We start from the raw sequence: 14,099 nt of genomic DNA, 5'->3' as shown, positions 1-14,099 counted from the left end.
AGGTCTCCAATTCCAAGACCAGAAGAGAAGAAAATGGACTCATACTATGATAAGAGGGAGGCCAAACAGTTATGAAGAACTTCAGGTGAGTTTGCCAGACAGCTGACTAGGTCACCAAGACTGAATCTCCTGGGGGGATTCTGAAGGTAGCACAGTGTTTATCTGTCTGGGATGCTGTGGGTTTGCTCCAGGAACAAGATGTGCTCTAAGGCAACCTTTACAGCCTACTCTTCAACTCTTTGTGTGAACAACAGGTAGAGAGATGTGCCTGTGAGGCCACAATTTAAATTGCCAGGCTTAAGCAGACACGAGCACCTCCAACTGGAAAAGAATTGGGGGGGAAAGTGGATTTTCCCCCTTAAAAGGGGATGTGCATTTCTGAGAGCACATTTAGATTCTACACCTGTCTGTCTCTAGTTACTATACTTATTCACAGTTAACAACAACAAAAATGTGTGTGTGTGTGTATGTATGTGTGTGGTGGTGGGGTGGTGGCTGTGGAAGGAAGGGGGTTCCTCAAATTCTGGTAAACCCGACACTGGAAACCAAAAGGCAGGACTCACGTACTGAAACTCACATTCCAATGTTTCTGCTCATGTGGCAAAAATAGCGGGAGAAGAAATTCAAAAATAAAGGACGAATTCAACCCCTGTGAAGAGTAGACTGTGAAAAGATGAAGATTCTCTCTGAAATGAAAAATGACTCTTTGGGAAGAACAGCGCTAAATAGAGGGAAAGGCACGAAACTAAAACAGCTGCACAGTGATGTTCCTCCCTGGCCAGCCTTTGGTGTTACGTCCTAACTGGGTTGGCCCAGGTCCTGGTACAACCAGGGGGCTCCCTGTGTGGGAACACCCAGACGGTGCTTGGCAATCCACGTGTATGGTCAGCGCAACTCCCCTAAGAGGGCCCCGTGGGCACTGTGTGCTACTTTTCGGGGTTTGTAAAAACAGCATAAATGATCCCAAGGACTATGACATGGAAGACATTGTGACCATTGTGGAATCAAGTGAGAAAAATAAAACTATGTTACTGTTTTTTTCCTAGTTTTGAACAGTGGTCAAATTATTAGGAACCAAGGAAAGGAGGAGGAAACAAAGGAGAAATTAAGGGGCAAGCCTTCAATAAATCAATGACCTTCTATGAACAATAATAAATTGCCAATACAAAAGCACCCAAAGGCCTACAGAGTCTCTAAAATCATTGAAGTGTACTGACAGGTGATGGTGTGTCCACCACTTGTTATTCAAGTGTCGGGAATATACCCAAAGGACGTGACATTCTTTCTAGGAAGACCTGTATGGAGGGTTACCTTTCGTACTTGTTACCTTCTAAGAGAGAGAGAACCTCCAATGCAGGGTTGAGCCCGAGGCAAAATTCTCCGCTCCTCTCAGAACTTTTTGCTTAAAATAACTGTGGTGCACAGTAAATGCTGAAGAATGACGACTCTGAAGCACTTCTGTGACCTGTTGAACCTTTTTTCCTAATTAAAATTACTTATCCCTTTGTGCTTTTAAAGATGTCACCTTTTTATTAAAAGTCAAATCAATTATTCCTTAAAAACATGTAGAGCAAAAGAGGTGGAGGGAGAATAATTTGAGCCCTCATTTCAGAGGCCTACTTATTCTGGACTCAGTGTGGTAACAGCATTTTAATAAGAATCAATCCCCAGCATGATAATTCCATCCTGCTGGCACAGCTGCAGGGTTTACAGAGCTTTGGAGGATCCCTTTAACCATGTTCAGAATTCTGAAACCAGCTTTTTCTAATGAAGGGTGAATAAAAGGAAACGTGATCGGCAGATATGAAACTAATCAGTTTGTAAAAATTCTCCCCTGCTTTTGCAGGGTGGTCTGCTATGCCCATACAGGCCATTTTCCCCACTGATAATTGCTTGGAGATGCAAACTTGTATAGGGAACCATAAACCAGACTGAATATGAAATTCGTCCTCTCTATTGCACTTGTCAGAAAAGGAAGACCTAAAAGACATACTCTAACAGCCGGGGGCTTTTTTCCCCCAAGTCACATCATCATATTAACTATTTGGCTTTTAATGATGTACTAGTAACTTCTACAAACTTTGCGCATGTTCAAATAAGAGTCACCTAAGAAACCCCAACTTTAGTCCAGTTAGTAATAAGCCTGATAAACGAATGGTTAGATGTTTAAAAAAAGAGAGTGGCAAAATCCACCTTACATTACAAAATTTAAAATTAGTGAAAACCATGAGCAAAGAGAGCAACAAAGCCACAACGAGAGGATTCTTTCAAAGCATTCTTGGGACTTATTTTGTGAACACCTGCAAAAATGAAAAGGGTAAAAATGCTTCATATTTTCATTGTCTTCTAAACAAAGCAAGTCTATTTCAAGGGAGAAAGAATGTAATCCAAGTGCACACACAGTGCATCTGGATTAAAGAACACAGGCAGGGTGAGACAAAAGAACTTTAATATGCACATTACCATCTTTTCGTTGGTCAGAACGGAGGACTTGCCCGGCTGATACTCGTAAATGCTTTTGGGTTCTGCACGGTATTTTCTTGTATCCGCTTTCTTATCTGGGGGCTCCCAGTCGTTTCTGTAGAAAGCAAATCCTATTAGAGCTATTTTCATGAAAATTGGCATCCGACAGGTCAGACTTTGGCTGACTCTAGTCTAATCAAGGAATTTTTATATCCGAGGCACAAAATCGGACTCCGCCCAAAGCATTTAGTTGTGCTGGTTTCCTTCTTCAAACAAACAGATCCCTGTGTTCGCTTCACAAAAGGCTTGAGGTGTCCTGTGCTCACAACCAGACACTGGGAAGCAGAGAGAAGAGAAAGAGAAGAAAGGAAGCAGCAGCAGCGGCAGCAGCAAAGCTTGCTCTGGAAAAATCCTTCACCTTGCTCTGCTCTCAGGAGCTTATCATTCCCCAGACATGCCTGTACTTCCCACTCAGGCTAGTGCAGTGAGAGAGAATGCAGGTCCCGGAGCCAGGCAGCTGTGGCTCCAGCCCTGCTACAGCACTTGCTAGCTAGCCGATCTGGGCCAAGCACTTTGCCGCTACCTACCTTAGTTTCCTCATCTGAAAAATGGGGTTTCTGTAAGGATTAAATGAGACAGTATGTCTCAGCATGTAAATCACTTAGCAGAGCGCCAGGACCCCAGGAACCACTCAATAAATGTTATTTGTTATTATAACCATGTTCTTCTTCCCTATTCCACACCCCATCCGGTAATCATCAAAACTGCAGCCTTTGGCACAAGTACTTAACCCGATCCAGTGAGGGATTTCAGAGGACACATGAAGCCTTGGAAATTATTTGCAAAATTTTTATACATGCACATAATTGCACTTTGCACTGTGATACTATATTCAGTTTTTCCTGCAAGGCTATAAACTTCTTGAAGGCAGGGACGATGATTTAGGTATGTTTATATTCCTCCATAGCATCTGGTTCAATCCGCACACAGAATGTACCCAGTAGGCGCTCGATGAATGCACTTGTAAGGATTTATGGGTATACCCAGCCTTCCTTTCAGAGTAATTATCAAATTCCTCAGGCAGATGTCACTTACGTATATGTGGGCTTTCAAAAACAGCCGTTCATTTGTCTATGAAGATGGAAAAAGTTTGGAGGTGTGAAACGGTGTGTATTTAAAGGAAAAATAAAGAATTCAGTTTGGCCAGGGCCTTTTTGTGGATTGAGAAGTGGTGGAAGATGGAGCTGGGAGACGCATGGGACACCAGTCCAGATGGCACAGGAGGTTGCTCCAGAGGGCAGAAGACTCAATAAAAGACAGTCGGGTCATCTGGTGCGGGCATTAACAGATGACTGATATCATCACAACCACGCGAGCCTTATGCTTTGATAATGTGTTGAATAAATAAATAGATACTAAAAAGCGTGGCTTCATTTTAAAATTATATTCTCTGCTATGCGCCCCATCAGTATGCACAGAGTATAAAAACACATGACAAATCTTACGGCTAAGATTTCTCTTGGGAAGAGGTAAAAAGGGATGATAATTATCGTCAACATTATTAAGTGCATACTGTGAGCCAGGCACTACTAGAAATGTTACATGCAGCATCTTGTTTTACCCTTGCAACATCCCTATGAATGCAAAATATATCCCCATTTTACAGATGAGAACACTGAGACTCAGAAAAAACAAGTCACTGCTAATAAGTGACAGAGCAGGGATTCAAACTCAGGTCTGCTGCCTGACCCAGAGAAAGAGATTGTGTATGAGAACCTCAAATCACAGAGCTGATGAGAGCACTTACCTTTCTGGGCTTGATTTTAGCGAGGAAGAGCGGGTCGGGAGGGGAAGCGTGGCCGACCTCTTAACTACCTTCTCACCATCAATGTAGTTCATCTCACTTTTTGAGCGCGGCACAGAAAGGGGAGATTTTGCTGGAGAAGGAAAAAGTGGGTTTTAAAAGAAAGACTTAAAACAGATGAAAACTGAAAACAGGAAGATGTCTTCCCTCGTTCACCACTCTCCCTTCCTCCCCTACAGCCAAGAAATTCTAAGTCACTTACTGTCTTCAGAAAAGGAATATCGAGGAGAGTACAGATCTGAATCATCATCTAGTGAACAAAACAAAACGTGATCAGGAGATATCCGGCTAAGGTAAGAGAACCGAGTGACACGTCGCCCACTGCCACTGTCCTGCACCGGCATCCAGCCATACCCGGAAGCCCAGCAGACAGAGGAGGAGCCCAGCACCAGAAGCTACACCACGGCAAACCACAGTTCAGAGCTGGGTTTGGAGAACCCACCCAACCAAACAGACCTGTAGTCAGGAAGGTACATTCACGACGCCTGGGGAAAGACTGCTCCTGACACCCAGAAACGCATGGGGACAAATAGCCAAAGGCCCTCTCGAGAGAATTTCCACAAGCAAAGCTGGTCCCCAGCCTGGCTGAGTGGGAAACGGGCTGAGATAGATGCCTGGGTGCTCACGCTGTCTCTGGTCCATACTGCTGAGTTTCATGGAGTCCCCAGGCCTGCTGGATGGGATGGGGAGGCCTGGAGGTGTGGTTTCTAGCTGCCCAGCTCAGCTGTGACCCATTTCATATGCTAGGGTTCCATATACAATATCATGGAGCAAAGAGGTACTGCAGCTAAGAAAACACTTTGAGAAACCCCTCATGATCATTTGTTTTGATTCCACCTCCAACTGGTTCCTCGAGTAGCTTTCCTTCCACGCCCTCGGCAGATGTGGTTACACAGTTTGCTCTGCAAAGGTGCTGCTCACGGAAAGTGCAAACACACGTGGGTTTCTGTGGTGGGAGATGGCTCTCAAAGGGCACAGCACACGTCCCTAAATAAGTGGAACACCGACTGGGGCGCTAAGACTGGCAGAACAAAGACAAGACATAAACCCTTCGTGGAGATGGCTGCGTTGAACTAAAAATGAGACCGCAGGTTCACTGACGAGAATAGGTTTTTCTGCTGGGACTGTCCTGGAAACCCAGGATAATTGATCACTACATCCACGATCCCACGAGGGATCACTACATCCCTCCAAAGAATTTCTCCAACAAGAGTGAGGCTGAAACAGCCTCTCCCGTTTTCTAATAGCTCGCTAACCTGAATTCAGAATTCATGAATATGGAATGAAGACCCAACTCCTTCCCTTAAAATCAGTACCAGCTCTAACAAAGCACATGAACTAGCCTGCAAAGACAAGTCAGAGAATCCGATGTAATGTGTCGATGGCTAAGTGTCAGTCAAGTCCTTATCTCCACGCAAGTCATTTTAAGTTTCAGAGCAGAAAAGGCCAGAATATTTTATAAAATGTAAATAAAGCTCACACTGCTGTTATTTTGAGTATTGTTCAAAACCAGTCAATCTCCCCTTTCATCTCCCCATTTTATCTGTCCCAGGTCTCCCCAGCTCCAATAATGGAAAGGCTTCAGGTACCAAGATATCTTTTATCCTCCCTCCCTCCCTCTTGTTGCTTTGATATTGACTAATTCTTATCCTCAAAGTTGAACAGGGCTTTTGCTTTTTAACACAACTTCTGATTATTGTGCTGATAAAATGCCACAGCCCCAAAGAAAACGAAAAATCAGCTTTGAACGCAGAGATTTGATTGGAAAAATGGTGCCTGCCAAACGAGTAGTTAGCTTAGTTAGAAACCAGTGTAAGTAGTGTTTAAAATCCAGCCTAGCATCTTAGCTCAAAACACTGTCTCTCTCTGAATCATGGGGAAATGACAGCCTAGGAGCAGATGGTGAGGTGAGGGTTAACTTATAACCTCGCTCTTGAGGTAAGCAGCACAGTTTTCATGAGGGAAAAATGGCATTTTAAACATTCAAAGATCTTTGAAAAAATTCTCAGCTCTTTAAAAGTTTTTGCTCCCTAGAGCTTTCTAATGTGGACTTCTAGAGGACTTGTTAAAGGAAAATGAGAAACAGTTCTTCTGAGATGGAAAAAAGAAACAGCATGGCTTGGACAGTTAATCCGTGTATTCTGAAAGTTAGAAGAAGTAGGAAAGAGAGGGGTGGGGGGTGAAGGCAACAGAGAAGTTCGAATGACCGAACCTTCTTAAAGCTGTTTCTTACTTGGGGTAAGTGGAAAAGAAATCTCCCCCGTCTCGGGCTAGCACAGGGCAGGGGTGTCTCCGTGAAGTAGCTTTTCATTTTTCCCAGTGTCCACAGCATCCAAGTCTGACACGTGGATTTCAGTTCATTGACTTTCAAGTGGGCAAACTGGAGTTGCACAGATTCATCTGAACACTAGCAGTAAGGACAAGTTCCAGGGGATGTATAATTTATTCTTTTAATATGTAATGTTTGTCTTGCAAATCTAATGGGAGAAAATTTTACCTACATTTATGAATAAAAATAATAGCTGCTCCCATTATTAAGAGCCTAATAGCAACTGGTAATTTACTAATATTGCCTCACTTAATCCTTGCAAAAACTCCTGGAGGTACGTAAGTATCTATCTTAGAGACAAGGAAATTAGGGCCCAGGGAGGTTAAGCAAGTTTGCCCTTAGCCATACAGTGAGAAAGACAGAGCAGGAATGGATTCAAGGTCTTTCTGACCCCACTTCCCTACCTATGCTGCCCCTCATCCCTGTGATAGGGATGCGACTTTGTTCCACCCTCATCTGCCCAATCCTGGGGAGAACTGTGGCTATTCCATTATCATTTTTATTAGGGAAGAGGCAGGGGAGGGTGTTCTTTTGAAACTCGAGTCACGCACTGCAGTGCTGGCCAGGCTGACTTCTAGCCCTTGAAGCCTTTGCTCTACTTTTCTGCAACACGCCCCGCCACCCCCTCCCCCCCCCCGGGGACATTTAAGCAAGTTTTCTGAGTTACCCCACCACACTTCTAGCTTTCCTCCTGCTCTTCTCCAGGGAAATGGGTAAAACTAAGTCACTCTTGCTACATCTTTCACTTGCTGCTTCTTGTACCTTCTCCTGGCAGGCTAAGTCTATACTGGGACAGGTGGAGATGCAGCTGGAAATACACTGAATGGGAAAACCGGGTGGAAGGTTCACCTTCTGCATTTCTGTACACCAGAGCTGGCCAAATATGTGTGTGTTTAATCATAGTTGAGACACACTAAATGAAATGTTTCTCAAGTTGTCTATGAACACAGATATCTATGCATGAAATCCTGCTTTCACTCTTTCTCCAAGAGTCCTTTCAAAGAACGTCCTAGTGGGCTCAGCAGAGCCGGGATCTTGTGATTCCTGCTTGGGGTGGAGCCACACGCTGACTGTGTCCTTCAGAGCCCCAAGCAGCAAACATCAAATCTTGGCAGCAATACCCAGAACTTCCCGTGCCAGTGACTTCCAGAAAATTCTAACACTAAGCAGCGTTTACTGGGGGTGAACAACTCACTCCTGAGCCCTGAAGACCCCTGCCGGGCTTTGATGTTTGCACACCAGTGATTGCCCTCTGGGCTTTGGCAGTCTGTTCTTGGAGGCTCCATTTGGGGACAGCTACTCTCCTAAAACTGCCAGGAGGCACATAATTGCCTTTCCAACCACAGTAACTTTAAATAGACTAAAAAAGACTTCTTCAGTTTTTTTTTTTTTTAAAGAATTTATAATAATCTTAAAGACACTGGAGAAAGTGCTGTTTGTTCTATAAAAAGTGTGCAATTGACCAAAATGGGATGACTGACTAAAAGCAGTATTTGCATAATCGCTTGCCTATATCAATTAAATTTCAATTTTATGCATTTGTTAGGCCTTTAAACTTAAAATTATTTTTCTAATGTCAGTGGCTCATTTTTAACACAATCTTTTTCCACTGCTCAAATTAATCCCTTTTCCTGCTTTACCCCACACACTGAGGAGGAGAAAGGATAAAGGGGTTGAGACAGACACACACACACACACACACCCCCAACAAACAAAAATGGTCAAACAAAAATGTACGCAGAGGTGGGTATAGAGGCTACGTGGGATTGGGGAGGAAGAATAAGAAAAAGGGGGAGTGGGGCAAGATGGTCAGGAAGAGTCCAGGGAGCTTGGGGGAACAGACCCAAAATTGTCTATGTTCTGGTTAGAAGCCATCAAATTCTAAACATTGAAAAAAGATCAATATAGGCTGTTAGAATAGCTACAGAAGACAAATTCAGAAAAAAAATCAAACGTGAGGAGTAAAGAGACTGAGGTGGAGCAGGACGGGAATGAAAGGACCAGAGGGCTGGAAGACAACTCACCGGCCTCATCTCCCGGGGCGTCCCTCCCTCGAAGGTGGAAGGGGACTCACTGCTACTCTCTCTTAACTATCTCGCAGGTCAGACTTCTGCGCTTGCTAAGCAGAGGAATTCTGGGCAGCTCTAGTTAGGGGAGCAAAGGTGATGGCTGCAAGCACTCAGCCCCTCCTTCGGGCAGTACTCGCTGGAGTTCGGGCACAGATCCTGGCCAGGCATCTTAAGGATAGAACCATTTGCTTGAATTCAAGCAAAATAAGGCTATTCTTAGAAATCCTTTAAGGCCAGTAGAGGATTATCTTAACTCAAATACAGATATGCTTGGGAAAATCAGCCTCCTGAACCCTTGCCTTAGTGCATCCCCATCTAGGACCGGGGAAGAAGCTCAGTGAGACTGACCACTGTGGCGTGGGAAGTCACCACACCTGAGGATGTCCTGAGGTTGGGTCTTTTTTTTTTTTTTTTTTTTTTTGCGTTATGCGGGCCTCTCACTGTTGTGGCCTCTCCCGTTGCGGAGCACAGGCTCCGGACGCACAGGCTCAGCGGCCATGGCTCACGGACCCAGCCGCTCCGCGGCATGTGGGATCTTCCCGGACCTGGGCACGAACCTGTGTCCCCTGCATCGGCAGGCGGACTCTCAACCACTGTGCCACCAGGGAAGCCCCCTGAGGTTGTGTCTTGAGTCACTTCACCAGGAGGTGGCAGTGGCCACCATCAGCCTGACAGCAGTGGAAGAGGCATCCAAAAGCAAGGGAAAAAGCTGGTCTCTGAGATTTCACCCTTGGCTGATACGATAGCGCTTTATCCTGACAGGGCCAAATGGGTTCTCGCCGGCATGGACCACAAAGTAATACACCAGTTACTCGGCTTTGCTGACTTGGAGGCATCATTTGAAAATAATCTCCCATTTTCTTGACATGAAGCATGTCAAGAGAGCCAGCATCATCTGGCCATGTTCAGAGTAGAAAAGCGTGTTCTTTTCAATCTGTATTCCCCACTCTCATTCTATATTCAAATCCCCAAATTTGCATTGGCGAGTATCTCCTTCCTTTTTCGGAGGATGAAAAGGGTGGCATTCCTCCACTGCAGCGGTTCTCAGCCCTGATCATGGGCCAAATTACTGGGGGAGCTTTCCTAACCTCATATTCCTGGATGCCACACCGGGAGACTCTGGCTCAGCCGAGCGCAGCATGACTGACTCAGAAGCAGGGCAAGCTGGATGCCTGGAGTTAGGCATCAGAGAGCCCCTGGCGAAGGCGCCAACCAAGAACACAGAGTGCAGCAGGAGAGGGAAAGGAATCAGCAGAGGAAATAAAAAACCCATGTCTGGGGGACCCCAGAGACCTGGGTTTGGATCCTGGCTCTGCCACTTGCTGTGTGATCTTCCACAAATTATTTAACCTTTCTGAGCCTCATACCCTTTATTGCCAAAAATGAGGACTTGCCTCATGGGGTTGCTGGGAGGATGAACATGAGGTAACAATTATGACGCGCCCAGCATGGAGCCTCGTCTTCAGTAAGGGCTCAAGACAGGGCAGTGCCAAGCACGTCACTGCAGTGGTTGTGCTATTATCACTAGTAACAGGGTTCCACCACAGGGCTACTTCCTAAGGCTGGAGGCAGTGGAGGAGTTTCTGAGGCTGTTTCCCCACAGCATGTCCCTCTGGCTCCTGCTTCAGGAAGAAACCATGGGCAGGATGTCTAGCAGCCCCTCCATGGTCTGGGTGCAGCAGTGGGTGGCGCAGGCTCTAGTCTCTATCAACATCCCCTCTCCCCACGTCCACAATCAGAAAGACCTAGAGGCATCTCAGATGCTGGGAAGGGACATGTGCCTTTAAGAGAGAGACTGGAGTGTAATTCACAGACAAGTAGCTTTGGGTCAGAAAGGAAGGAATGGTGGGCAGGAGAGGGTGGGTCAAGTGAAGGTCTAAAAGAAAAAGAAAGTAAAGTTATCCCCAAAGGATTTCTGGTAAATTCTTTTTATTTTTGATAAGCTTTCTAGGGACCAGGGTATACAGAGAAATTATAAGAAATAAGTCTTCTGAATTCATTCTACGCTTCCCAAATTTCCTAGCCCTAATTCCTCCCAACGACCCCATGAGATAAAGAATATCAGACATAACCATTGCTCCTGTCCCGCAGAGAGGTGTCAAAGACTGTAAAATGACTAGAAGTGACTGCACCTTGCTGGAATTTACAGGCTTCTTTAAAAGTACATTTTAAATCTCACTGATTAAGACATGATAATTCTATTTATCTTCTGAAAGTCTGGCCAGAAGTTTACTTTTTCACTGTAGCTGAGGGCGGGGGGTGGGGGAAGGTTGCTAAGCTTGACACAAACTTTCACATAATCCTTCACTATTTAGGAGAATCAGCTTTGAGACACTTAGAAATGTCTTTTTTATACTTTATAATCAACTAGAATTTAGACAAAAGGCAGCCGCCCTTAGGCTAGGTTTTGATAGGTTTATTGTAAATAATTCTAGTTTCAAATTCTGAGTTCAAACAAAACAAAAAAAACAGCAGTAACAACCGTCTCCTCCTCGCCACAGGGGACAGACTCCAGAATGACAGCTTACATTTCTCAGTAAATCCGTCTATTTTTTAATGCTCGTTAAAAACTATGCGTAGAGGCTGCCTTGGTTAGGTGCTAATCCATCTTTAACACCCTTCTTTGAAAGGGATAACGCCTTCCCATGTTAAGAAGGGTGTGCAGAGCCCAGGGCCACCGACTGGTAGCACTGGGGCTGGAGTGGTACCAAGGGCAGGGCTGAGGAGGACCTGCCAGGACTCACAAACATCTAAACCACAAACCTGAGACTCTCTCATTACTTAAAAAAAATTAAAATAACAATTCTTTAAAGTGAGCTAGCTCAAAGATTTCTCTCATTTGTAAAAAGCCTTCATCTAATTGAATACATCTGTGATCTATGTCTGAATCTGTCATCTAGGCAAGAGCGGGGGCGAGACAGAACCTACCCTGTTTTTAAAAAAATCTCCAGGGAAGAAGACTTCTTAGAAACTTGTGTTGAAGTCTAATCCTCTTGGTTATTATGAATCTTTTATATCCAATCTAATTTTCTTCCTCTTTATCCTTTAAGATGATTTCTTCCTTTTTGGTCTTTGAAAATAAAAACTGGTAAGGTCTGCTTCCTAAATTATAAGTGAAAACTTATCATGTCATCGCTTACTTTTTTTTCCCTTTTTTGGCTGCATTGGGTCTTTGTTGCTGCACCCGTGCTTTGTCTAGTTGCAGCCAGCGGTGGCTTCTCTTGTGGTGGAGCACGGGCTCTAGGCACGTGGGCTTCGGTAGCTGTGGCTTGCGGGCTTTAGAGCGCTGGCTCAGTAGTCGTGGCGCACGGGCTGAGTTGCTCCGCAGCATGTGGGATCTTCCCAGACCAGGGATCGAACCCGTGTCCCCTGCATTGGCAGGAGGACTCTTAACCACTGCGCCACCCTTAACCACTGTCCCAACCCTTACTCTTTATGCCTCGTGGTAAAATAAGCCCGACTTGACGTGTACCACCAAGCAGACGGTATCGTCAGCCAGGGTTGCTAGGTGCTGCGCCTGATGACATGGCAGCTCTGGGTGTGAGGCCAGAAGGCAAAACCCTTGTCTTCAGCTCAACAGGCTGCCTGGAAGCTGCTGGCACTGCCTGCGACAGGCCTAAGGCATTCTTCCCGGCTGATGGGAGTCACTGTTTTTCTCCACCGGACTCTTCCAGGTGGCCTTCCTCTGCCCACGTCTATGGGACTCTACACCTTCAGGCATGCTGTGTGCTGGTCACCTTCCCTAGAAAGGGATCCTATCTTATGAGTGGGTTGGGTTCTCCAAGTCCAAATAAAGCACAAATCAAAAACTGCGTCTGATCAAAATTACCCTAAAAAAATTTCTCACTCATCCAGTTCAGTTCGTTGTTTCTGAAGCAATGCTTTTTGGCTAGAATCAGCACCCCAAGAGCAAAAAACTAGGTTATCCCACACCAGATAGACGCTTGCTGGAAGCAAGGAGGTCACTGATTAAAATGAAATCAACAGCTTTTAATTTTTTAAGTATCAGTTCCTTCCGTAGACTTTTCTTTTTGTTCACAATAGGCCCCAGGCATGAAAGGGTTGGAAACCACCGGGCACATCACAGGGAGACTAAAAATGGAATATGGTATTTGAACTAAAACTGTATCTAACACATCTCAGCATGTCATCGCATATATGTTAAGTGATCGGTAAAAGTCTGGTGAATGACTGAACGGATGACTTCACCAATGACGAGGCGGGTTGGGCAGGATGGTTTGCTGAGCTGATTGGAACAGAGAAGCACTTGAAGACGGGACTGCACTGGGCTTCATCCCTAGGAAGAACTCTGCTTCTGAGGTCCAAAGCCTTCACTCAGCAACACTCTTCAGGCATGTGCTGAGGACCTACTGTGTACCAGCAAGGTTTTCTGGGGCCTTCTGGACACGCGCTCTCACAACTGCCACCACGCTGGACCCAGTACGATGAAGCACCCTTGTCTAACTCCCTGCCTGACATGAACTTGGGAGAAAAGAGGACATATCTTATTCACGGCACTGTCCTCACTTCCAAGGACAGCATGTGGCACACACACAAATGCTCAATACTACTTGGATGAATGAAGCTCAGAGCACTCAACATCTCATCCTAGAAGAGCATTTAATCAAAGTGCCTCCTGCCGACCCCACCCACTCCTCTCTTTCTGGGTCACTCATCTAAAAATCAGACAATCCCTGCGATTAGAATAATTCTCAGGATGTTGCCCTTCACTCACCTTTTAGAACCTTCTTTGACACCTAGGCTATTTACCCCAGAAAAGAATATCTTTTTAGATACAGGTGTGGCCATCCTCCCCCAGCAGGTCCAAATTCCTAGCCAGGTCTTTCATGAAAAGGTTTCTAGCTTGGTCAAAACCCTTATTTTCAAGGGCTATCATCTCCCACCACGACTGAATCCCATACCTGGATATGTCTTGGGGAATTCCCTACCAAGGAGATATACCTGGAGATACACCCAGGACAAGGGGGGCCCAGTGGAGAGTTAGTTGCACATATGGAAACCAGGTAATGTTTCTCTTGCTGACGCTGGCATGTCTACCTACTGCCCATGAGCCATAATGACTCAGCTTCCCCGAGTCAGTGCGCTGCCACCAGCATCACGTGACCACCCCCAAATACAAAGCCCTGGGTATCTGAGTACAGGCAGCTTTTCCCAGAGCCCCACACGTTCAAAGTATCGTAACGAAGCCACACTGGTTACCCCATTAATCTTGTAAACTCCAAGGGAACAGGATTAAAATACCACCTGGATAGATTCTTGTTAACACAGTCAGCAAGGAGCAAGAGAACACCACAAAACACAAGGTTAGAGGGAAGCAAATGATGGGGAGAGAGCTCTTAGCAACCAGGAAGAA

General features: G+C 45.4%; 1 protein-coding gene across 24 annotated transcripts in view; it reads right to left on the bottom strand.

The window, feature by feature from the left end:
- The window catches only part of SORBS1 (sorbin and SH3 domain containing 1), a 237,109-nt gene that overhangs the window by 56,380 nt on the left and 166,630 nt on the right, over positions 1-14,099 (bottom strand). For all 24 annotated transcript variants that reach the window (XM_060034413.1, XM_060034417.1, XM_060034408.1 and 21 more), the window contains 3 exons: positions 4,530-4,577; positions 4,271-4,400; positions 2,464-2,578 (listed from right to left, as the gene is read on the bottom strand). In XM_060034413.1, coding sequence (XP_059890396.1) covers positions 2,464-2,578; positions 4,271-4,400; positions 4,530-4,577 — 293 coding nt within the window. The remainder of the gene's footprint in view (positions 1-2,463; positions 2,579-4,270; positions 4,401-4,529; positions 4,578-14,099) is intronic.

This window comes from Delphinus delphis, chromosome 16, assembly GCF_949987515.2.
Source record: "Delphinus delphis chromosome 16, mDelDel1.2, whole genome shotgun sequence".
Lineage (NCBI taxonomy): Eukaryota > Metazoa > Chordata > Mammalia > Artiodactyla > Delphinidae > Delphinus > Delphinus delphis.
Note: the sequence above shows the minus strand (reverse complement) of the source record. Positions and strands in the feature narration are given on the sequence as shown.